Genomic DNA, 26442 nt, shown 5'->3' with positions numbered 1-26442 from the left:
CAGTGGCATCACATTTGCCTGACACTGGTGTTAGGGGTAGCATTTAGTTAGACAGGAGGACAAGGGTGGGGGCCCCTACCTTTCCACCTACACCGTGATTAAATCTAGACGTAGCAGAAAGGCCACTGGATAACCCCACCCACCCCCTCCCCCATGCCACCAAATGCTGCTTGCATTAACGCAGTGGTGGGGAGGGACTTGTCATGTAGGGAGCATAACAAAAAAATCCACTCAGAGTTGCCAGTGAGCTCCCAGAGGGGGTACCTCATTCACATGTGCCAGATCAAGGCATCCGGCATCGGGAACTTCTGCTGCTTGTGAGACTCCCACAGTGCTTTTAAGTACAAAGTTCAGGGGTTTTTATCCAGTGATACTAAAGGAATGGTGATAAATTTACAAGTTGCTTGCAAATGAAGTGAACTTCGAGATGGTGTTCCCATGGGTCTACACCCTGGCTCGAAGTGTCTGGTTTGGGAAGCATTTTCACAAAAACTTCGGCAAGTTGTTGCAGTGCATCTTCTGGGTGATACCCACGACGACTACCATGCGCCAAGGGGGGTGGAAGAAATGAATGTTTAAAGTGCTGGATCGGATGTCTATAAAACAAACTTATTTGTCCTGCATGGTGCCAAATTCTGAGTGTTGTGTAACTGCAGTCACCCACACAAGAAAGGAATATTTAATCACAGTTGTAGCTTGCATCTTATGATAGAAAGATAATAGGAGGCAAAAGGCGAGGCTGTTCGCACAAAATTCCCAACCTCTGACCTGCTATTATAGCCACAGTATTTATGTGGCTGGTCTAGTTAAATTTCTGGTCAATGTTGATGCCAAGGATGTTGCTGATGGAGGATGCAGTGCTGTAATGAATTGAATATTATGAGGAGATGTTTAGGTTCTCTTGCTGGAGATGAACACACAGTTAGGCAGTGTGAGTAGAGCATGAAATCACTGTACTTTGCAATATACCCAGTGATTTAAGGTTGTACTCTTAAATTGTAACAATGCTACCAATCTTGAGTATAAACATCAGCACAAACTATTTGGGCCATAAGGCCTGTTTCTTTTGCTGTATACTCCAAGTCGATAATAGAATCAAAAAGGTATACAGCACAGAAAAAGGCCCCTTTGTGAATTTTATAGCATGAATGACCTTTATGTGTCATACTGACTGTTGAACAGGGGACTTTATAAAGAATAAGCAGCAAGTTGGTTACCCTCGTCTCATAGCTTTAAGGATGGCAGTGCTCCCACTCTGTGCTGGCAAATGGATCTGTTTGCAAATGTTGGCTCTCTCCTGGATAATTTGTAAAACCTATGGAGGTGGACAAACAAAATCAAAATAACAATGCACTCACCAACAAATGCTGAATCAAAAGAAAAGATTTGAAATGAACAGTTATCTACAGCTGGATATCACTAGTACAATTTGTTTCTATTCATTCAGGGGATGTGAGTATCACTGGCTGGGCTAGCATTTATTACCCATCCCTAATTGCCTTTGAATTGAGTGGTTTGCTAGGCATGGTGGCACAATGGTTAGCATTACCACCTCAGTGCCAGGGTCTCGGATTCCATTCCCAGCTTGAGTAACTCTCCGTGAAGAATTTGCATGTTCTCCCCGTCTCTGCGTGGATTTCCTCCAGGTGCTCTGGTTTCTTCCCACAGTTTGAAAGATGTGCTGTTTAGGTACACTGAGGGGCAATTTAGCATGGCCAATGTACCCAAACAGGCGCTGGAGTATGGTGACTAGGGGATTTGCACAGCAACTTCATTGCAGAGTTAATGTAAGCCTAATTGTGACACTAATAAATAAACCAGCCATTTCAATGGGCATTTAAGAGTCAACCACATTGCTGTGGATCTGGAGTCACACGTAGGCCAGACCAGGTAAGGATGGCAGATTCACCTGAAGGACATTAGTGATCAAGATGGTTTTTGTATGACAATTAGCAATGGTTTCATAGTCACCATTGCGCTTTTAATTTCACATTTTTATTGAATACAAATTTCGCCATCTGTGGAGGGATTTAAATCTGGCTCCCCAGAGCATTACCTTAAGTCTCTGGATTACTAGTCCAGCAAGAAACCCATGATACCACCGCCTTGCTGATTTCTATAAATCGGTCGAATGTTGCACAAATTTCATTCTCCGAATTTACTACCAGAAATAGCAAACATATGAACAGTAACTATAAACAAAATGCAATTAGGTTCTCCCAGCTTCTAACGGCCTATCTCGTGTTGCAATTGTGACCATTTCCTGGAGGTGGACCATTTGTAGATACTTCAGGATTTATCTGGTTGATATTCCCAACTTCAATCTTAATTTTAAAATTTAATTTCCCTTTGGATCTGTTCCCCTTTGTTTCGTAGAACATTGCCCCCAGAGCTTCCAGTATGGAAAACTATTTCAAAATTACATCTCTTAACGGCATTGCTTTGCTGACTTTAATGATCATATTTCTCTGCAGGATATTTTCGCAGTCCCTGGGATTTTATTGAAGCTGTGTCATCTGCAGCCAGTGACGTTTATTGACAGTACAGTTGACATCATTTTGGTTTTAATCTGAGCTAATATAGTGTTCTGTTGTTTTAGTGTTCCCCCTTGGGATGGCAGAGTAGATTGAGGTGATTGACAAGTCAGGTCATATGATTAGGGACAGTAACGTTTTCACAGTAAAGTCCAGGTTTAGTTTTGTTTTTCAAAACTGCTTGCAAATGAGACACTTTTGTCAGACTTTTTACTGCGTTTACCCCAGTCCAATGCCAGCATATCCACATCATGCAAAATTTTGCTGTCCAAGTGTTGCTGTCTTAGACGCTGCTTTTGAGTTAACAGAGAGCAGTCTCTCTCTTTACCCCTCTCTGAAATCTGAAGACTGGGAACTACCAGAGACTAGGTTTACCTCTCTGAAGTTTTACTGTTTGGAGGATGTAAACAGTAAAACTCCAAACAGTTTTCTCCGAAAACTGCTGTCGGGATCCCTGTCCAGAAGTGTCAAAGAGCTGAAAATCTAGCATCACATGAGCATACTTGTGTTTATGCTAATTCTGAAGAAGAGTGTATGTCTGTGGGATATTGTTTTAAATTGGAACAGCAGAATTAGCTAGCTGTTACGAATTATACTGTGTCACGTTTAAGTCTTGTAATTGGTCGAAGCCACGCTAATTCTTTTTGTTATGTGTGAACTGTGTTCTTAAATAAGCTTTGATAAAAGCTTCCTAGTGGGTCACTTGAATCATACCTGGAATGAAATACCTGATTGTGTTTTACTCCATAACAAAAACATGCCAAAACAAATGTAAAACTTAGGGTCTAGGCCAACTTCACAGAGCATTTTGGAGTCTCTGGCCCGAGTCTTAACACTGGCACACTGTTGTAAAATTTATATAGAACAGCAGAAAGAAACGGTATACTTGGAAGAAACTTTGATAATTCCACTTCAACGGTGCAAACCAAACAGCATTTTACCTCATCTGGGAAATCCTTGGGGTGGGGAGATGTGAAACGGATTCTCATCTCAGAATCGATTCTTGAAACCCGATCTAGTAAATCAGCAAAACGCAAGCCTCCAAATTTATTCCTGTATATGGTACTAAACCCATGGCTTAGATGTGTGGGTTCCTTTATGAGAAATGAAACCTCCGATGTATCACAGTAACTGTTGACATTCTGTCCCAGCAACGTGGCTTCCTTCACTCCCTGAAGTCAAAGACAAAATTCTGTTTAATCAGCATATACCAATTACGGAGTCCCATCTTTCTTTTTTAGATTGATCTTCACCCAATCTTTGAATGGCTTCTACATGATCATCTCTCTTCAAGAGGATAGACCAGTCTTCCATATCTGACGAAAGCCATTTTATAATTGGTTACTCAGTTAGGACAGACAAACCACAGGGTGTCAAAATAAGAGTTCACTGTGTACAGAATTTAGCACGCGAAGTGGATTCCCACCTGCAAATATTACAGCCCATATTTGATTTGATTTCAAGAGAATGCCATTGCAATTATATTTATGGATTTGCTTAAGGGAACCAGGCATCATTGGTAAACTGATGCAGTTCAATGAGAAAAAACTCAGCTGTTCCTGATTCACCAAATCGTTCCATTCTGTATTCATTAACTTAAGTTACACGCGCTCCATTTAAAATTAGAGTCACGTTATGCTTTGCAAACTGCTAGATTCCACATAGGTTGCGGCATCCAAGACAGAAATTTCAGTATATTAAGTGGTTTTTAGCAATCACTTCCGCTTCTTTAATTCTCTCATGTGTGTAATATTTAGAAGACCAAAAAGGTAGAACAGATTGAACATTTCTGACAACTTGGCCAAGGAACTGATCCTTAGCCAATGATTGTGGAGGCAAACAACTGGTCAGAAATGTTTCTAGGCTGATACTATATTACATAGCTGTTGATTTCAAGGGAATCAACCTTTTGCATGATGATTTCACGGCAGCTCTGTGGAAAAATGGTCTGATCTTATAAAATGTGGGTGTAAAATTTATATATAAAACATGAATGTGCATGTCTTTGAACTTTTCTACAATTCCACTTTAAGGTCAAAGCTCTATGTGTCTTAAGCATTTAAAACTGGAGTTACCTGATCTGAAAGCATTCCGATTTCTTGTACAATGGAAGAAATTGGTCTGCTTCGCTCCCGTCCACGGGTGAAAGGAACAATACAATAGCTACACATGTTGTTGCATCCCCGCATGACAGAGCTAGAGCAAGAGAAATACTTCCTTTTAGCCAGACTCTTCAGTCTCACCAAGCTAATCCTAACCTATTAATTATTCCTGGAGAACAGCAACAATATATTCTGCTGAACAGTCAAACTACATTTAACAGAATGAAAAGCAATTAATCTCCACTACGCTATGAGGATGTGTCTAGGGCGGTGGATAGAGGAGAGCCGGTGGATGTGGTCTTTCTTGATTTTCAGAAGGCGTTTGACAAGGTACCTCACAAGAGGTTATTGCAGAAGGTAAGGGGGCATGGAGTTGGGGGTAGGGTGTTAGCGTGGATAGAGGATTGGTTGTCAAATAGGAGGCAGAGAGTGGGGGTTAATGGGTGCTATTCGGATTGGCGGTTGGTGACTAGTGGAGTGCCCCAGGGGTCGGTGCTGGGGTCTCAGCTATTTATCATTTATATAGGTGATCTGGAGGAGGGAACCGAGTGTATGGTGTCGAAATTTGCTGATGACACCAAGATTGGTGGAACGGCAAATTGCGCGGAGGGTGTGGAGAGTCTGCAGAAGGATCTAGATAGGCTGGGCGAATGGGCCAGGAACTGGCAAATGGAATTTAATGCTGGCAAGTGCAAGGTGGTCCACTTTGGTAGGAATAATGGTAGGAAGGACTATTACTTACGTGGCGAAAAACTGCAGCAGGCGATGGTGCAGAGGGACCTCGGGGTACTTGTGCATGAGTTGCAAAAACCCAGCCTGCAGGTGCAGCAGGTGGTCAGGAAGGCTAATGGGATGCTGGCCTTCATAGCGAGGGGGATTGAATATAAAAGTAGGGAGGTCTTGCTGCAGCTGTATAGGGCATTGGTGAGGCTGCAGCTGGAGTAGTGTGTGCAGTTTTGGTTGCCGCACTTACGCAAGGATATTTTGGCCTTGGAGAGAGTGCAGAGGAGGTTTACTAGGCTGATGCCGGAGTTGAGGGGGTTGAGCTATGAGGAGAGGCTGAATAAACTAGGCTTGTACTCGTTAGAGTTTAGAAGAATGAGGGGAGATCTCATTGAGACATATAAGATGATGAATGGGATGGATAGGATAGAAGTGGAGAGACTCTTCCCACTCAGAAAGGACAGTAGGACTAGGGGCACAGCCTCAAGATAAAGGGGGGGGGCGGTTTAGAACCGAGTTGAGGAGGAACTTCTTCACTCAAAGGGTGGTGAATCTCTGGAATTCTCTGCCCGTTGAAGTGGTGGAGGCTGCCTTGCTAAATATTTTTAAGACGCGGGTTGATGGGTTTTTGATAGGCGAGGGGGTTAAGGGTTATGTGGAGAGGGCAGGAATGTGGAACTGAGCCACGACAGATCAGCCATGATCTTATTGAATGGCGGGGCAGGCTCGAAGGGCTAGATGGCCTACTCCTGCTCCTATTTCTTATGTTCTTATGTTCAAAGCAGTGACATACAGAGCTCACTGCTGAGGTTAATCACATTTTCTTGGCCACTCCATGATGAAGGTTAGACCAGAGGGAGGGACACACATCATATGGAAACATTCATCTGCAAGTCCTACTGCCCAACTGAAGGAGCCATATTCTCAGAAGCATGGGAACAAACTGCTTGACCACCCTCATTGACCAATCAAAAAGATTTTCATTTTGATAGCACAGGATAACACATAGCAGCCAACTCAGTACTTTTGAAATGTACGCACTAATGTAGGAAATGCAGCAACCAGTTTGCACACAGCACATTTTTACAAATAGCAATATGATTACGACCTGGCTATCTGTTTTTGTGATGTTGATTCAGGAGTAAATACTTGTCATAACACAGGGAATACCCTCATTCTTCTTCAAAACAGTGTGTTGGGATCTTTTTACATGCTACCTGAGAGTAAGTGGGGTCTTAGATTAACAATTCTGACAGTGTGGCATTTCCTTAGTACTGCACAGGAGCATCTGGCTTAATTTTTGTAATGTTGTAGAGATGCTGGGGTAAACTCAGTAATACCAGGTTTAAGTCTAACCAGTTTGTTTGACAGTAATTATTTGAACCTTCCACACACCTGACGAAGGAACACCGTCTCCGAAAGCTTGTGGGATTACTATCAAATAATCTGGTTGGACTTAAACCTGGTGTTGTGAGACTTCTTACTTAATTTTTGTACTTAGGACCCAAAGTGGAACATGAACCCACAACCTTCTGACGCAGAGATGAAAGTACTACCAACTGAGCCAGGACTAACATTAGTGAATTCAGTTATGGATCTGCAACTTCAAAGATAGCAAATTTATGATCCTATTTGTCCCAGCTGAGATTTCCAAAGGGAAAGTATGATGCTTTCTCCATCGTTTCCTAAGATCTCGTTTGCCTCTTAATGGGCCAACTGCAAATGAGTAGAGACGGGGATCTATGAAAGCACGTCCTGCGGCTGGAATATTACTACCGCCATCGCAAAGTAAATGGATATTACACTTACATAAATGCAGATTTTGTGTCAGAGTTGATTTGAACTGGCATGACATCTGCATAGGTCTCATCCAGTGACAACAAAACATTTACAGCTTTTTGGCCTGCTTCAGCCACGGTCAAGAGTCTAGGAAGATCACGGTAGGAATCTGGTCCAGCAATTACATCAACAAGTTTCTCTTTTTCCAAGATCTCCTCTTTCAGCCTCTCAGCCATACAACCTATCACCAAAATACAGCAAGAGTGTTAGGCCACAGAATTTCAGCTTTTGAAGAACTTAGAAAGTGAATAATTCATGTCAATATACATCCCCTCATTTCTAGGTTTTAAGTTGTAGCATTTTCATCAGAATGGATATGTTTGTTTAAAACAGGGAAATGAAAATGTTTACTTAAGAATCTGCACTATTGAATGTTTTCGCGGTCCAGATAGGTTTTGACTTAACTACTGAAAATGAGAAGTGTAAGCAGATATTTTGCACTTTTCCATTACAATGCCTTGAGGTTAAAGAAAACGAAATGGTGATTTAAAAAAAAAGAACCATATTAATGCTTTACTCCATCCATTTTCTACATTAAATTCAGTCTATTTGGTCTGCTTATATTGAAATCCTGTCAACAATCTCCAACAATATCCCTTTGTAAAAGATGTTCACATTACCAGCATAACTGTTAAACCTGTTAGTGGTGCTGTGTGTTTTTAATGTTAGGGTGTCACAATTTGCCAACAATGTGGAACATTTGGCTTGACACAATTGCTGCTGCTTTATAGCAAAAATATGGTTTCAAATAAATGCTTTGCATCTGTTTGCAATTGCAGATTCCCGTGGCTCTGCAGAGCAGTGCCTCCACAGCTTGGATTCTCCAGTATGATGAATTTTCGATTTGCAAGACAGTTTGTCACTTCACCTTTTAAAATTTCCAATGTTCTCAAATTTATATTTTAACCATATAAACACTGCTGACACTTCTTATTTTTCCCCTCCAGGAGGTGTTTTTTTACCCCCAAAATTCAATAACTTGGCCATCCAACTACTTTGTGCCCCAAATCTTGCTAAATGTAGAGTGAATACTGTGCTCAGGTCCTTTGGAAATTCCATTGAGAGTTGAATATTCATAAGGGAGAAGAAAGGCATAGAGACTCATAGGAGCTGTGTTGTTCTGGAGATGAGCGGCAGTTCAGCGTAGGTCTGTAGAATAGTTACTAGGTACCCAGAAGCAGTTTTAATTCTTCTAACCTTTTCTCAGTAACTCAGTAGCACAGTCAGAAATATCCAAAGTTTGTGATTTGAATCGCAATTACCAGATCGTTTCCAGCGCAGGGCAATTGCCCACGGGAAATCTGTGCTTCCCTGGCAATTGCCCTGTAATCCTTACCAGGTAACTTTCAGGGCGAGGTGTTTCCCCAGTGCATCTTTGGGCTACCCCATGCCATATACACCACCCTGGAGCTGGAAGTTATGGCCAAATCATAGATAAATAACATACACTATTTTCTTAAATTACGAGTCCCGTACAACTACAATATTTGTATGACTGATGCATTTGGGCTAGCTGAAAGGGTTTGATCACATTCACACAGGTCCAATGGAGAAGATGGATTCTCTCCATGGTTACCCATTTGTTGGTTTTATAAACATTGGATTACTTAACATACCCAAAATTCCTATTTTAAGTGGAACCTGAGACTTTGTCCGCTTGGATTTCAGTGATGCAAGCTGCTTCAGCCTGTTCCAGATGGTCTGTTCTGCCTTCTCCCTGCAAATAAAAGTAGTCTTTTATTATAAAAAACAAAAGTTTCTAAACATTCATATCTTATGCTAAACTAAATTTGTAGCTTCCCCGTGTTTGCCTTCATATGATTTCCCTCCCTCATTTAAAATTTAAGTAGCAGCTAATAAAGCTGTCTGGGCTTCCTTTCGGCTGGATGACAAATTTCAGGAAGGTCTCAATGTGTGCGCACACTGGTAGCATGGCCTCATTTTTCACCCCAAATTAGCACTGGGAGATAGGGGGTCTGATTTGAATGGATAGCCTCAAGATCATGCCAGTAACCAGTGCCCTTGTAAACTTTGTCCTACAATTCACCTAAATGAGATCAAGTTGGGTTTGGAACAAGAAACCTGCAAAACTCACTGTGGAAATACAAATTAAAATAAATGCATTAAGAATACAGAAAGATCATAGAAAAAGATAATACCTGACTGAACATGTTACGAGTAAAACCACATCAGCCTGCATCAAAAGAAAAATAAGTCAGATTGGTTCTCAAGAAGTCAGTAATCAGCAATGCATAGAAATCTACAGAAATTAAATACAGTTTGTGCTTTACATATAACCCCAGTTGCAATGAGATAAAGGATAGAATTAATTATTATAGAACATATACACTGAGGTTATCAAAATAATCCAAACTCAGACATAGTTCACAGCACTGCAACGCACACACTAGTCTTTTACTGTATCAAATACATACAGGTGAAAGGAGTAGTTTTATTCTGGTCTTGGTGACAACTTATTTCTTTGTTGCTGACAAGGTTATTCAATGATGCACGTTTGTGGATTTTAAACATCATTGAGCAATCTATTTTATGGCATATTGGTAAATAAACTGAAATTAACCTGATATATTTGTCTCAAGCCTAAAGAGTCAATAAAAAAGTAATTAAGCTGTTGCAGGGTTCTGCACACAATTATTAACCAAAAAGTACCTATAAGTTGTTCAGAAATCTTGACAATATTGTGTTATCAAATCAAAATATTAACACTAAATTACTCCATTAGTACTGAGCAGCAGAGGCCAAGGCGTGATCAAAGAGAAGAACTTTAAGTTTAGAAAGCAGGAGAGAGTTTTCAAATGCCTCATTCCAGAAAGCCAAGGTACAGAATCAGAAGAAGCATTGACTGATTGCAGAGAGGGACAGAAGAAAAGCAAGTTAATATAGGTGATTACAGGATGTGTGCTGGGGGCTGGATTAAGTTTGGTGGGGCAAAGCTAGGTAAAACAGTGGTAAGCAACTTGCGGCCCATCAGGATTCTGACTGTGGCCCATGTGATGTTGCGTACAGACAGTGAGATTGAGAGTGGAGTTTGCGAGACTGAGAACAGAGCCAGGAAATAAAGGCCATAGGAAAGAACGAGACTAAGAGTGGAGCGATTGGTTGGTTTTCCTCATTTATCTTTAAATACTTTAACAATTTGTTGTGACCACAAGGTTTTCTTCATAATAAAGAGTTTTAATAACAGCAGTAGAAAAATTTCTTGGGAGAAAGGTTTTATTAATTAAGAGATAAATAAATATAAATATGTAAAGCATATCTGTGCAACTAAGAAACGTATAACTTTTAGTTGTCGCTGATTTTAGCTTTGATAAGCAGAAAAAATTGGAAAATACCTAACATAAGTGTAAATATTTCATTTTTTTCTATATGAAGTTGACGATAGGTTCATTAATATATGGATTACTTCGCATTTTCTGTAAAACATTATGGAATATTCGGTGCGTATTAAATGTGTTTAATCTTATTCATGAGGTCAGGTTAATGTACAAGCTCGATTTCAATCTTGTGGCCTACTGAGATAGAGGACCATCCATGAGGCACACTCATTAGCCGATGTTGACCATCACTGTGGTAGAACAAGGACATCAAACATGAATCTTCTGGGGCACAGAAGTCAATGCAGTTTACCGAGGTTGAAGACATTGGGAATGGAATGGTTTGTGCACCTAGCAATGTAGGTAGTGGCACTTTGGACAAACTGAAGTTTATGGGGGTGGAAGAAGGAAAGCTGGTGTGTAGAAGTGGTTAGCACTGCTACCTCAGCGCCAGGGACCCAGGTCCGATTCCCGCTTGGGTCACTGTCCGTGTGGAGTTTGCACGTCCTCCCCATCTGTGTGGGTTTCCTCTGGGTGCTCTGATTTCCTCCCACAGTCTGAGAGACGTGCTGGTTAGGTGCATTGATCCGAACATGCGCCAGAGTGTGGCGACTAAGGGGAATTTCATAGTAACTTCATTGCAACGTGAATGTAAGCCTTACTTGTGACTAATAAACAAATTTTAAACTTTGAAGCCTCATTACATCTGTGTGCAGATCAATGTGTGAATAATCAGGTAACTGCCATGGGACAATTCAAACTTTCTCCCAACACACTTTCTTTGTGTTATCTGCAAAAGGCAATATGCAGCCATCTTTGCTATGCTCAGTCATTTACAATCTTATGCACGGAGTAAGTGGGAATAGCATTCAACAGGATTAACAGTCACCTTTTTAATCATAATATTTCACATCAGAAATAGAAAATGGCAATGTCCATTATGCAATCCTTCTACTTTATAAAATGGAAATTACCTATATCATACATACATACTGACTGAAAACAAACTGCAAGTTACATTTATTTTCAAGAAATAAGATTAGATAGAACTAAGAGATTCCAAGAGAGCAAATAATCACCAATATGTCAGATTTCCATTAATACTTTAAACTGATCCTGAAAATAACTCTAAAATCTTTTAGCACAATCCTTGCTAAATATCATTTGGGCACGTCAGTTTCTTGTAGCCTCTTTTCACTGTTACAACATGAAATCGACAGGTCATATAAACAACTGGAAACAGAAAATCAGTGCTAACATTCCCTCTGGCTCCAAAACAGAATATAACTTACAAGGTTAAAGCAGTTCTCCAAGACTTCAGTTTTACTTTTAAAGCATAAGATATAAATAGAAGACGTGAGGTGGCATGTTTTGACTGCTTTTAACCAGCATATTCAATGCATTAAAGTTCAGAGAACAATGTCCAAGGGTTCCATCAATTTTCCAAGTATTTAATAAATTTCTGAAACTGAAAGTAATATTCCAAACGTGGAAAATAGATTTGGATCTGGTAACCTCAGACAGATTGCTTTTGACATTACCTCTGGTCATTATTCATTGATTGTTTCCCTCAGCCCACTCCCAGTTATTTTAATGATACAAATTATTATATAGCTTTTAAACACAAACAAATGAGGTACAGTACTGTTGGCTCTGTTTCTAACACATTTGGATCTGCAGGAAATATTTTTAGTGTCTAAAGTAGTGTTGTCCAATAGGTTTTTATTGTTGCCAAACGTGTGGCAATCAGGTCGCCATATTTACCACATGATACAAGTTACAGGCAACATTAATACAAAAAAACAGTCTTTAGAACAAATGTCACCTTGTGTGTTCTGCTTCTGACAGTGTGCCCGAGTTTATTTTGAACTGGACAATCATCCGAGGCTGGAATTGAACCGGGGTTCCTGGTGCTGTGAGGCAACAATACATTGTGCTGCTCATACAGAGAAAGTAACAAGTGGTGGACTTTTTTTTCTTGTTCCATTAAGTGAGTAGCCTTTCATCTTCGAGGTCCCTAAAAACCCAACAACTGAACGATATTATGGTAATCATAGTCATGGTCTAAGTGAGATGCGATTCTAATAGAAACAAGGTTGACTTTCCTTGCTCAATTAGGAAACCAAATTGTGGTCTAATGACTGACAACCGTATTCATTCCCACCGTTGCAATTTTTAAAACGCAATGTTGTGAGGCTCTAATGTTAAAAAACATCAATTCACCACATATCTGTGGTCAATTTGCCACAGTGTCAAAAATATTGAATAAACTGGTCTAATATAGCTATAAGTCAAGAAAATTGGCATTATTTACCTCTGTGCAGTTGCTGGTTTTCACATAACCATTTTTCTGGAGGATGGACCATGCAATTTCTGTGTCATTAACATTCATTTGACACCCGTAGGTTTCAAAATACACTATAAATGACAAACAGTAAAACAAATCAAATGTTAGAAATGACAATACAAACTGCATACTTCAAGTGCAACAACAATCCTCAAATCAACATTCTTGCAATCTTTTATTTCCCTCCATTAAGTGAATGTTTTACTACTTTAAAGGCAAATTGCGTAGCTATGTGCTTACTCTTTAAAACAGATAGGTAAATATCAGGTACTTCAGTAAGAAAGCAATAATAAATCGCAAACAATTGCAACACCCATCCATTATACATTTTCCCAAGCTGAGGGGATCAGGAGAATGCTGTAGCTTACCCAATTTCATCAAGATTTATTTGTAGGTTTGCCAACTTGCTAAATCTCTTATTTACAGCAAGAGTCCAATTTATTTCTTGGTTTTTCCCTGATCGAAATGTTAATTTGCAGCACTAAAAAAATGCTGAAAATAGCCTTTCATATTTTACTTTCCATTGCAAACAAAATATATTTATTGTCCATTGTTAAAGGGGTGATTCCATTGACAGTTCTAACACTCCAAATTTACAAATTTAAAAATTACTAAAATATAAGCCAAAACTACCAGAAATAGTCGATTTCTTTTTTCCTGCACCCATAAAAATAATGGATTTATAAACTCAAGTAGGTAGAACTAGGAATCAGATGATATTCTTTAGTCAAGGGTACAAAAAAATCTTTTCAGTTCTAAGAAACAAGATATTGGCTGTATGAAGACAGTGAAACAATGGAGTAGACTTTACAATCGGACTCCATTGGACAGTTGCTATTAGTGCGCAGGATGCAATGTTTATTTTTAGTTTCACAAATAGGCTTATATTAACACTGCAATGAAGTTATTGTGAAAATTCCCTAGTCAACAACCCAGCACCTATTCAGGTACACAGAGGGAGAATTTGGCATGGCCAATGCACCTAACCAGCATGCCTTTCTGACTGTGGGAGAAAACTGGAGCATCTGGAGGAAACCTATGCTGACACAGGGACAATGTGCAGACTCCACACAAACAGCGAGCCAAGCCAGGAATTGAACCTGTGTTCCTGGGCACTATGAAGCAGCAAAGCTAACCACTGTGCCATCCATTAACTGAACTTGCATTATCATAAGCAAGCTCCAGTTTCTGCTGGATTTGGCATTAAGAATGTACTGAAAAGGAGTGCGAAAACTGTGCATGGAAATTCATGATTTGGGGTGAGGGGGAAGAGTTTGAAATTGGTTTCAATTTGCCACTTGAATGCAAGTGATTACATATGGCAACACATACATTCACAGCTATTATAAAGACGGTTTATTTTAAAGTATAATCTCAGCTTTTGTGATTGTGCAGCAAAACAACATGGTTGTCATGTGGAATTTGAAGGCAAGAATCATAGAATCACAGAATGGTTATAACACAGGGGGCCATTTGACCTGCCACATCCGTGCCAGCTCTCTGCAAGGGCAATTCACCTTGGTCCACCTCCTCACCTTCTATCTATAGTCCTACAAAGCAAATCTGTGCCCATGTGATGGAATGGCACAACATTCTAACCATCTAACTGCTAACAAAGTGGAGGTGACGCGGTTTGAGATATTGGTGAAGTCAAGCAAGGCAGCACTGCCACATGGCAGGAGGCAAAGACATATAGAACTGGCAGTTACTGCCACAAGTCCTGCCAGCGGCTTACTCCATGTTGACCTTGGGCATCCCAAGAACAGTCCTTTACAGGAATGTAGGAAATAAAGCAGAAATAGGCCATTCACTCCCTCAAGCCTGTTCTGCCATTCCACTCGATAATGGCTGATCACGTACCTCAACTAAGTTTTCCTGCACTATCCCCATATTCCTTGATGTTCTTAATAATTCAAAATCTATCCATCTGAGTCTTTAATATATTCAATGACTGAACCTCCACAGCCCTTTTAGGTAAAGAATTCCAAAGATTTGCCAAGTGAAGAAATTCCTCCCTTCTCGGTCCTAAATGTCTTCCTTCTTATTCCGAGACCGTGTCCCCGGATTTGAGATGCTCCTACTTTCAGCAGTTTTATTTTAATGCTGCAGTTTGACATTGTATTATTGTGAAAATCCTTGATATAAATTGTACTTTTGCTGGAAATAAACAAGATTTCATAAAATCTTCATAAAACCTACTAATGATTTTTGATGAAATAGGGCAAGTTAAAACATACCCGTTATATAAACCATCTGGCTGTAAGCAGAGTAAGAAGTCTCACAACACCAGGTTAAAGTCCAACTGGTTTATTTGGTAGCAAACGCTTTTGGAATGCTGCTCCTTCGTTGGCGAGTGGAAGATCTCCGAAAGCGCTCCAAAAGCTAGTGGCGTTTGCTACGAAATGAACCTGTTGGACTTTAACCTTGTACTGTGAGACTTCTTACTGTGTTCATCCCAGTCCAATGCCAGCATCTCCACATCATGTAAGTGAGTTACAGAGCTTATATCACCATGATATGCCAGACAAGATGCACCCAGAGGCAAACATAGCACCAACCTGAGCTCACTCACATCACAATTTGGAACACAGGAAAAGGCGAAGGCCATTCAGCCCTTCAAGCCTACTCTGCCATTTAATACTAGATGACTGGGCACTTCAATACATCTACTAGCCCCATAGGTTAGAAGTGTTCTTAGTAATCTTTAAAATGCATTCCTTCTGGCAGGAGATCTGCACTGTGTTGCCTGCAAACATTAAATCATTTCATGGCAACACAATGTAAATAATTAAGTTACATAATTTTAATTATTAATTTTCATTTATAGAAACTCAGGAAACTCCCAGCCTTGCTTCTGCCGGATTTTTAAAACTTTGGCGTTAGTTAATAAGCTTGGCGCTCAGATTTAGTTGAAGCATTCCAACGGCGCAAAATTGGCGTAACTCGTAAGGAAGTTCCCGCCTAAGCCAACCCGGAACAGTCAATAAGTTGCGCCTCTGATTTGGAGGGTCTCCCGTGACCCACCTCGCCTCCCGCTTCCTGACACTCCCACCCCGCACAGGTATGGCGGCGCCTCCTGGTCCGTCCCGCCAGCAGCCCCGACCCCATTCCCGGGTGCCCTCCGAATAAAGTCCCGGAGGGACAGTCCAGCAGCAGTGTCGCCTTTCCGGCCGCTAGGAGGTCGCTCCGACTTGTACTGTCTGCGTCCGACCACGCTCCTGGACACTGAGGCACGGCAGCCGGCCTCAATCCGCCCATGACGCCGGGACACACAATAGTCCAACAACAGCCTGTTCGCAGCACCTAACGGCCTCATCGCCGGAGCGGCCAGCAGCGCCAGTGCGCATGACATAAAAGCCGCCATCGCGGGAGTTGACAGTGAAATGAAATGACACGAGAGTCGCATTTCCGCATGCGCAGAAGAGCAATGCGCTGCAATCGTCGTAAAGTCAGGTGTATTTCCCGCATGCGTTAAGAAGAAATGTGCCGCCATGTTTGAAAAGTCGCGTGAACTTTTCGCATGCGTAGAGGCAGTGCTGCCATCTTTGTAAAGTGCGGTGACATGACGCATGCGTAAAGCATCATGCAGCCATCTTTGTAAAGTCGTGTGACGCGACGCTTGAGTAGAAGCAATGTGCTGCCATCTTTGTAAAGGCATGTGACCTTCCCGCGTGCGTAAAGGCAATGTGCTGTCATCTTTAAAGCGCAGTAAGAAATCTCACAACACCAGGTTGAAGTCCAATAGGTTTATTTGATAACACTAGCTTTCAGAGCGCTGCTTCTTTATCAGGTAAGTGGGAGTTGTGTTCACAACCATGGCATGTAAAGACACAAACTCAAATGACAAAATAATGGTTGGAATACCAATCTTTACAGGTAATCAAGTCTTAAAGGTATGGACAACGTGAATGGAGAGAGGGTTAAGCACAGGTTAAAGACATGTATATTGTCTCCAGCTGGGACAGTTAGAGACCATTATTATGTAAATGGACAATATGCACCAAGTTACACAATGGATTAACTGCTGCTGCTTCCTAAACATTGCCTACAACAAAATAAATTTGTTGAAAATGTTTGAAGAAATACTTCCACGTGAGGCTGGCAAGTGGGTGGGAGAGCTTGAAAATAAGAGGCTTAGCTCTGAGGGTGACTAGGAGTTGTCCGGCTGGAGTCTCATGACGAGGCCAAGTGAGGATTTTGGAATAGTTCGTCTCATGTAGCCTCATACTTGGAGGAGAATGATTGCAGTGTCATTGGAACCTACATTCAGACAGCTTTGTGAGAACAAAGGGTAAAAGTTGCCTGGCAGCCCAAAATAGTTGTCAGGGGGGTGTTTGCATGTAATGGTATGTTTCAATGGAAAGCTCCTCGATGAAGGGGCAGTGCTGCAAAAGTTTGTGTTACCAAATAAATCTGTTGGACTTTAACCTGGTGTTGTGAGACTACTTACTGAATTCTTATGTAAGTGGCTCATTCCAGGGCAGCACAGGTGACCAGTGTGGCATCTCCCAGTCAGCCACACACAGATGCATCTGGGAGGTTGCAGGTGCCCTTTATGGAACTTGGACCAGGACCACGTCTAGATGGTCAGGGCCATGGGCTTCATCATCTTAGCAAGCTTCTACCAGCACAAGATTTAATTGATTGTACAACGTGGCCCTGCATGCTGCATTCATAATCCGCAAGGGATTCCACTCCCTCAGTGTGTGACTTATTTATGACCACACAATGCGCTTCATACAGGTGTGTGCCCATTTCCTGGGGAACATCCATGGCAGATACATCTTGGGGTGCTCCCAGATCCCAGTATTCTTTGAGGGAGAGCAGTGGCAGGATGGATGGCTTCTGGGGAACTGGAGGTACCGAATCAGAGGTGGCTAAACGCCGCTGGAGACTCGTTACAATAAGGCACATCTGCTGGTCAAGTAAATGATTAGCCTGCTGAAAATGCAATACAGATGCCTGGACTGACTGGCGGGATGGTGACAATGCAGCTCCCAGAGGGACTCCTACATTGTTGTAGCCTGCTGTGCTTTCCATAACTGGGTGCTGTGGAGGGGAGACCACCTGGACTTGGAGAAGTGCCACATCTCCCAAGATGAGGAGGATGTCAAGGAGGATGATAGGGTGACTATGTAGAGGAGGAAACAGAAAAACTCCAGGCTGTAGTAAAGGCATGACTGGGCCAATGCAGTAAGGATGGCCCCATAGCGCCTTGTTTTGGGGACAAGCAGGACTTGGATTGATTAGCTCTCCTACCATGGGGACTGACATCTAACCAGTTATGTGATGTCAGTGGTGGGTTCCCATGCTGTTGCCAGGCATCATGGGCAATGTGCTGAAGCTGTTGGTCGGACTCTGCAGGAGAATGGCGGTGATTTGTATTGAGGACAGAGTGATGCTCTTCTCATCATCAGCGATAAGTCTGACTCCTTCCTGACAGAGAGCCTAATGCATCCAGCCATCAAATGGGCTTATCACACTGCTTATAACTGCAGGATGCATGGTGTCTGCTACTACAGGCTCCACCCACTTGAGGGGCCCTGGTGTTCACACCCATCTTACAGCTGAGATGGCCTTGTGATCACTAGAGAACGTTGTTAGACATGAGAGGGATGCACTTTGCTGGAAGGGGACAAGGAAGTTCACCCATCCATGACCGGGGGCTGGGCTCCAGAGGTGAGGGAATGTCAATAGCAGCACCTCTTTACTGTGTCATCAGTGTGGGAGGGACATGGCACTGACATTCTCACAATCCACAGGGCTGAGGCAGTGGGTGAGAGTAGTGGTGCCCCAAGCTTGATGCCATGAGCAGATAGGGTGGAGGCTCTGTGGATGAATGAAGTGAAATTTAATGCCAAACATTCAGTACAAAATGGTGACCTATTTACACGAGTGCCTATATTCACCCATACCCACTCAGTGTCGATGATTTCTTAATTTTCCTGACCCTCACGTTACATCTCGGTGTATCCCTAGGATCCACAGCTGAGATTAATTGACTTCCATGCTGCTTTGCCTGAGATGACTTTGGCTGGTATCCCCTGTGGGGCCAGGACGTAAGAACATAAGAATGTTCTTATGGAGAGTCACGGAGAGCCCAGGCTTGCTTTCAGGCAGCATGGATGTTTGACTGCTCCCCTCCTCAGTGTCAGGGGTTGGAGGTGTGTTGCTGATGGTGAGATGGGTGTCAGATGGGCCGGAGACATCCACAGTCCCCTGGCTGGAGAGGCCTGTGTTGTACTCCAGCTGATCCTCTTCTCTTTGGAGTCACGGGGGCCTTGTGCTCCTCCATAGGATGGAGGGGCAGCTAGAATGAGATCCTACCAGTGCTGCACCATGTAGTTGATGCCCTGAGGTGTGGAAATCACCTGCCATGGAGTACAAGTCCTGCACCAAGGGCTGTACTGTGGATGCCATCTTTGCAGTTTGACCTCAGTGCACTGCAGTGATGGCACCATCTCCTCAGATGGAAGGTGACGGGACTCCTCCAATTGGCCTTGCACTCCGAGGAGGGCTACTGTCATCCCTTCTTGCTCTTTGTGACTCTGCCTTTGCAGTTCTGGCAACTGTGAGATGACCGGGCCTGGGGCGCGTCATTGGCAAGAGGCTCAGCAGAGTTCTGGCCTCCAGCATCTCCCTGAGTTCCAGATCCCTGCCTTCACATGCTGTGATTCTTCAGCTGCGAATTGCTCATGAATGAGTGACCCAGAAGCTTGCCTATTTAGTGAACCCACCGAGGTGTGAGTGTCTAGTGCCGGGTGCAGGTGACAGCTGTGATGCCTCTTCAATGGTGGGGTTAGGGAAGTCCCCCTCTAAGCTGTTGGAATATGCTGCATCTATGGGGCGCAAAGATGGTGCAGCCTGGTTGGCCTGCAAGAGAAGGAACATGGCATTGGTCCATTACAGGGAATACGGAGGGAACATTGATTACGCACTTGTGACTTGAGGAATGACATCATATGTGTTGAGGATTCTCACGTTTTTCAGCTGCTCCCACCTCACCAGCAGTGCAGGCATGGTCTTCCTCCTCCCCAGCCAAGCCGACGGCTCACTCCTCAAAACATGAGAGGGCTCTCAATTCGGGCGTGACTGCACCCACTGATGTTTGTTATGGTTGAATTTGTCTTGCAATAACACTGATAGAGTGTAGGTGGGAGTAATTTAAGATGGTGATGAGATATGGCAGGCATGAAGCGTGGATGAGAGCTGGAGTGTGAGGAGCATAGAGTTACTGAGGGAACATGGTTATTGTATAATGGAGGCGGAAACCTGGTGCTTGGTGTTGGCAATGACCAAGGTGGCTGGGTGAGGGAAAGGGTTGGGTGTGCGAGAGGTATGCAAGGGGGTCCAGTTGGAGACTGTGGGTGGTTCATTTACCCCGTCTGAGTGAAGAAGATCATTCATCTTCACCAACAACTGCTGCCCCATCTTCTGCGCTTGCACTGACTAGGGCTGGTACTGCATTCCAAGTGATCCTTCTGGAAGGCTGTTTTTTGGAGTGGAGAAGGGCCTGTTGAAGGGCCCCTCCAAAAAGCACCTGCAGTCAATAGAGTCAAGGGCCTCCTGCTCCTAAATTTCAACATCTTAAGTCAGCAAAGATGCAAGCATTGTTTCGTGTTAGGAATACTATCAGTGCAGCAACAACTCAGGAACGCAGTCAGTAGTCAGGCAAAATATCTAGATGGAAATAGTTAATCACAAAGTGGAAGAAGGAAGAAGTGTTGGGAAGCATAGCGTTGGGAAACCGTTTATATGGAGCTCCCCTTGTAGAAGTTAAGTTGTTGTGGAATGGGTGAATCAGGGGAACACACCGCAGGAGCAGCCTGATTCTCATGGACATAAGAATTATTACTAATGAGGCATAAGATTTGGCCCGAAAACACTTGGCTGTAATGACTTAGGAGGCCTGATTGGAAAGGAACATAATTTATTCCAGAATGCAAAGTAAAACTATTACCATGGTGTATACTAGTCCTTGCCTGAGATGACTGTTAGCAGGCCCAGTCTAAGGCCTGCCTTACAAAAGGTTCAGGGAATGAGTTCTAGCTGGGCAGGCCACATACTGCTTGTTGTCGGGGGAACTCATACTCATCGAACCCCCCCATTGACCTCGTGGGAGTTATCACACTGCCTCTGTCAGCAGGAATCACTCTGTTTTTCATGCTGGAACTAACACTCAGCCATCTTTTGGTAAGATTTAACCGTAAAGGTGCTGTTAAGTTAAAACAGAAAATGCTGGACAAACCCAACAGGTCAAACAGCATTTGTGGAAAAAGAAAAAGACAGCAGAAATTTCCAGTTGTTCATGCCAGTTAGAACTCCATGGTAAATCCCATATTTTGAGTCCCTGTGGATCATATGGACTCAAAATGTTAACTGTGTTTCTCTCTTCATAGATTCTGCCAGACCTGCTGAAATTACGCCGCATTTTCTGTTTTTATTTAAGATTTCTGGCATCTGCAGTACTTTGCTTTCAATTTAGTGTTTTTAAGTTAATTATTTTATGTAGAATATTGATGAAAGTCACCTGGCTTGTGTATCTCAACAGATGGCCTCTAACTGTCCCCAGCCACCATCATTTTTCTATATAATTGGTCATATATATGTATGATAAAACAATTCACCTACTCATATCCTGGGGTGATGCACTAAATATTGGAGGTGGGGGGGGGTGTGTTTCTCCCACCCTGCTGCACTAATTTTCTACTGCAATGGGGGTGGGGGTTTGCCTCCTGGGGGGGAGGTGAGAAGGGTCTGCCAGAGGGTGTGGGGGGGGTGTTGTTCTCACGGGTGAGGTGGGGGGATCGTCACTACTATGGAGATGGGCTGGAGATCAGACGGTCCGGGCCTGGAGGGGGTTTGGGCTGGCCTGGCCCACGAATGGATGGGGACGCTGCGATCGGGCCATGGGGTAGTTGGGGGACTACATTGCAGGGGTTCTGATCTGGCTGGCGATTGAGGAAATGGGGTGGCTGACAGTTCAGGGCCACAGCGCATGCACAGCTTGTTTCAGCCTTCCGGGCGGGAAATCTAGTGATAATCATACTGGTGGCCTCTACATTGCACAGAGTGTGGGAGATTCTAGTGTGAATCCCACTGAAAAAAAAGTGTGATTTACTCCAGTTTTCCCACAAATTCAACACTTAGAACTTTTTTGGGAGAATCCTGGCCATTGTCTTTACTTATATTTCTTCAATGTGAATGAATGTGGGAGAACAAAGCATGTGGAAGAACATGCTGATCAGTCAAATGAGCTGGGAAAACAGCTGAATTTCTGTGATATGGTAAGCAAATAATCCGCAGTGTCCAATAGTAAAACACAAATACAGGAGTGAGTGACATGACAAAACATGGTATTCAATTTGCTGAATCAATCAAAGTAAACAAATACATTGAAGAATCAGACATAGACATTTGTAGTCTTTATTACATAATTTCAAAAATGTGGAAAATTGTATGTGGCATAGACAAACATTATAATATATAATACAAAGCATGAATGTGTTTTTATGTAAAGCATTATTAAATGCAAAGGAAAACTGCTTTAGGCAAACAACTGACTGTGGATAAAGAGTTGTATAATGAATTTCTCCTTGGTGTTTCAATTTTTGTTCAGTGTCCATGATGTGCAAATTCTTTGGGTATTCAAGTATAGGTGAAATCTGTGGCGAACAGCAGGAAATTCTAAAATATAATTAATAAAAAAACAAGTAAGCATTGAGAACAATGGTTTAGAAGTTATCACAACTCATTTTATGCACATCTGTCCAGTGTAGTAGCATGAGCATTCCCAATAGGTGAGTTCAGACAAATGCATTAATTTGTAGCTTTGTAAGGATGGGTAGTGAGGTACATATTGCCATTTGTTTAATTGTATGTGAAAGAAAAGATAAAGTCGCCATAGTTCCAGATGACCATACGCAGCTCTCCCCTGGTGATGACACACCTCAGGCGAGGGGCAAGATTGAGCAGTCAGGGCTGTCATGAATAACCTCAGAATGCAGGAATTTAACCCCTGGAGTTATTCTGCATCATGAGCCAACCATCCAGTCAACTGAAGTACTGTACTCCATTACTACCTGGCACACCAGAAAAGTGTACTTTGAAAAGCAGCTACAAAAAGTAATGATTCATGGACTTGTTCTGGAAAAGCAATAATGGAAAAAAAAATCATAGTTGGACAAAGAATATGTAGAAAATCTGTATTTAGAATTGCAAAGGTACCATTTAAAACAAGAGGCCTGACATCAGAAGCCAGAAAAATACTAGCAACTATTGTCAGGAATGTGTGAAATGGTGGCTAGCACTGCTGGTTCACAGCAACGGGATCCAGGTTTGATTCAGACCTTGAGTGACTGTGTGGCGTTTGCACTTTCTCCCCATTTCTGTGTGTTTCCTTTGGGTGATCAGTTTCCTCCTACAGTCCAAAGATTTTTTGGTTAGGTGGATTGGCCATGGTAAGTGTGTGGAGTTACGGACAAAGGGCTGTGGGATGGGCCTGGGTAAGGTGCACTTTCAGAGAGTCAGTGCAGACTGGATTTGCCGAATGGCCTCCCTTGCACTGTAGTGCTTCTATGAATCTATGGTAACAGGGCACTTTGAAAATTATAATACGATTAAGCAGAATAAACAGGGAGTTACTGAAGGGAAATTGTGTTGGATAAATCTGTTGGAATTCCATGAGGTTATAGCTAGCAAGGTGGTCAAGGGGGTACCAGAAAACGTTGTGTATTTGGAATTGCAAAAAACGTTTGTTAAAATGATGTCCAAGAGGTTGTTACATAAAATTAGCACCTGTGAGATTGGGGATAATACATCTGGATGAACGGAAGATTGATTAATGGATAGAATGTAGAAATTTACAGGTTATTTCAGTAGGCATGCTGCAACTACTGGGAGAGACCTAAGCAGGATAAGAGAAGTAGAAGTTGATAAGAGAGAAGGTTACCAAACCAGTAAGAGGGCCCAACCTAAAGGAGGTGAAAGCTTCTAATCAGCAGATATCAATGAAAATAAACTGGTTAGCAATGTAGAAAGGACAAAGTGTATGCAACAGACAGCAGCAATTGCAACCAGATCTGCATCTGACAGACAATAAGGGGCGGATAAAAATATAAGCCTCCTTGATGTAGGAGGTCAGGCGAGAGTGAGCCAGGAATGATGGAGTTGAGTGGCATCCAGGAAAAACAGGAGCAATTTAAATTCATGCTGAAATTTTGCTGCCGTTCAAGCTGGCAGGATCTTATGCTCCCGCTGACAGTGCACCCCCATCATGGGTTTACCAGCAGCAAGGAGTGCATTCAATTGGAAACTCCACTGACAACAGTGGGACCATAAGATCCCACCTCCAGTGAGTAGCTGCTGCAACCGAACATGCAACGGAAAGGAAGAAAAATCCTGCACGGAATTGGGTGTAGCTGACTAGATGGAGGGAAATGGCTTTCCTTGAGTGGGGTGCCTCAAAGCACCAGATCTTGGGCACCTGGTAATTGAAAGAAGGAAACCTGAGTATGAAACTTATACACAAGACAAGAGATGGTGTCTCATGGCAAATTAGTGTCCACAGTTAGGCACAGAATTCAGAGTGGTGTTCCCAGAACACTGAATAGTTTAAGTATGACTTCCTCCTAATCTACTTGATTTAGTATTTTATTTCCTTTGTTTTTTTGTTGCTCTGCAGAGATGGATATTTTAGTATCAAATGTACTCATACCCTCTCCATTGCAATCCTTAATATTCTTGCACTTGGATTTATTATATAGCATAATAGTGGAATCTTGGGCAGGATTCCCCGATCTCATTCATGATTGTACTGGTTGCAAGCAAGAATGGAATATTTGGTGATCCAGACAAAACTCTGTTCACTTTCAGCATGGAAAATCCCAGCAGCAAGCAAGAACAGAAAATTTTGGCCCGTATTTTTGGTTGCTACATGTGTTAAAACAGAGCCTTTTTGTGTACTTAATGTATAAAACAGTGGCACAGTGGTTAGCACGGCTGCCTGACAGCTTGGGTCACTGACTGTGTGGAGTTTGCATGCTGTCCCTGTGTCAGCGTGAGTTTCCTCCAGGTGCTCTAGTTTCCTCCTACAGTCTGAAAGACATGATGGTTAAGTGCATTGGCCATGCTAAATTCTCCCTCAGTGTACGTGAAGAGGCGATGGAGTATGGCGACTAGGGGATTTTCACAATAACTTCATTGCAATGTTAATGTAAGCAAGCCTACTTGTGACACTAATAAATAAACTTAAACTTATATTGCTTCATAATGTCAAAAGGCTGTTCCTTATTGAATAGATCTATAACTCAGTAACTTTACCTTGCGTGGTTGTACAATGAGGTTGGAAAGTTTGAAGTGGTCGATCACAGGAAGTGGGTATCCATTGTCCAGGGCCTCTGCAGAGAACAATAGTTTTCATGATGGCTATAAATATTACAGGCATACTTCTTCAATGAGCAACTAGCTTTTACTACTCATCCCCAAAGTGAGCAAATCTTACATATGATTTGTTGCAAAAATTGTAGAATGCTGTGTTGGTGCAAAATTTAGAACAAGCTGTTTGTTGGATGTGTTCAACATCTGAAAGATGTGCTGTTTTGCCATGGATGGCCTATGTCAAGATTCACAGGTAAACTGAAGTGGAAGATCTCTCATTCTCAGCTGTTAGTTTTCCTGAAATGTTCATTTTGGTTCTAATAACATTTTCTGCAATACTTTATATAATTTTGGAGCATTTTCTTTTACTCATTGTTCACCTCTTAAATATTTTCCCATTTTAAAGCAAGACTTTCCATTGAGCTTATGTTCACCTGCAATACATCAATTATGTGAATGACACAGTGTGATATTTTTTAAGATGGTGAATTTTTGTTGCCAGTAAAATGTTGGGAGACCAGATGTTTTCCATTTTGTCACCAATAAGCAGTTCTGGAGCAAGGTACTGTACACAGTTTAAGAATGAAGCTCTTTATAACCTATTCCAGAGGGAGGTGGGGGTTTGGGGTGGGAGGGTTGGTGTGGAGAGCTTTATAAATGGAGTGCTCCGCTTGAAAGGGCAGTTGGAAGAGGGTAGCAACTGCTATAGCAAAACATTATGGATCTCAGAGTTAATAATTGAGCTCACTTCAACTGTTTTGTTATGGGAGAATGTTCGACATTACTATCATCCCTTCCTCGAAGAAGTTCTCCCACCACCTTTCAAACGGCTTGGATTTTATTTAAGGGGGTTGGGAGGGATTTTCTGACCTCACTGCACCTGGCACAGATTGCGCTGATCCCTGAAAGTTGCGGGAGGGCCTAAAAATCAGCTTTGGGTCCGGCGACAAATAGTCTGTAACCGGTCCCTTTTGTCACGAAACAGATTGTGCCCAGAAAGGGCATGAAGTTGACTAGCATATTTAAAGTAGCATTTAAATATGCATAACCTGTTCAACTCAGCATGCACAGGATCCTCTGGCCTTCAGGAGCGACACAAGAATGGCAGGAATCAATACTGATCTCCACTAACAACTTATCACTCTCCCAAAAAGCGACTGAATGTGGGACGATTGCAACCTAGA

General features: G+C 42.4%; 2 protein-coding genes across 4 annotated transcripts in view; both read right to left on the bottom strand.

The window, feature by feature from the left end:
* cdk5rap1 (CDK5 regulatory subunit associated protein 1) overlaps positions 1 to 16410 on the bottom strand; it is a 28069-nt gene extending 11659 nt beyond the window's left edge. Inside the window, exons 1-8 of one of the 2 annotated variants that reach the window (XM_080205046.1) lie at positions 15905 to 16409; positions 12848 to 12951; positions 9358 to 9392; positions 8815 to 8915; positions 7169 to 7379; positions 4610 to 4730; positions 3476 to 3706; positions 1218 to 1315 (exon numbers count right to left, since the gene is read on the bottom strand). In XM_080205046.1, coding sequence (XP_080061172.1) covers positions 1218 to 1315; positions 3476 to 3706; positions 4610 to 4730; positions 7169 to 7379; positions 8815 to 8915; positions 9358 to 9392; positions 12848 to 12951; positions 15905 to 16373 — 1370 coding nt within the window. In that variant the 5' untranslated portion in view covers positions 16374 to 16409. Of the gene's footprint in view, positions 1 to 1217; positions 1316 to 3475; positions 3707 to 4609; positions 4731 to 7168; positions 7380 to 8814; positions 8916 to 9357; positions 9393 to 12847; positions 12952 to 15904 lie in introns of both variants that reach the window. The other variant, XM_080205047.1, reaches the window with a different exon arrangement.
* A 5852-nt stretch (positions 16411 to 22262) lies between these two features.
* LOC145353984 (bactericidal permeability-increasing protein-like) overlaps positions 22263 to 26442 on the bottom strand; it is a 104857-nt gene continuing 100677 nt past the window's right edge. For both annotated transcript variants that reach the window (XM_080205045.1, XM_080205044.1), the window contains exons 15-16: positions 25202 to 25278; positions 22263 to 22567 (exon numbers count right to left, since the gene is read on the bottom strand). In XM_080205045.1, coding sequence (XP_080061171.1) covers positions 22529 to 22567; positions 25202 to 25278 — 116 coding nt within the window. In that variant the 3' untranslated portion in view covers positions 22263 to 22528. The remainder of the gene's footprint in view (positions 22568 to 25201; positions 25279 to 26442) is intronic.

The sequence above is a fragment of the Carcharhinus amblyrhynchos genome, chromosome 16, assembly GCF_965287045.1.
Source record: "Carcharhinus amblyrhynchos chromosome 16, sCarAmb.v2.hapA, whole genome shotgun sequence".
Classification (NCBI taxonomy): Eukaryota; Metazoa; Chordata; class Chondrichthyes; order Carcharhiniformes; family Carcharhinidae; genus Carcharhinus; species Carcharhinus amblyrhynchos.
This window is presented reverse-complemented; position numbering and strand designations above follow the sequence as displayed.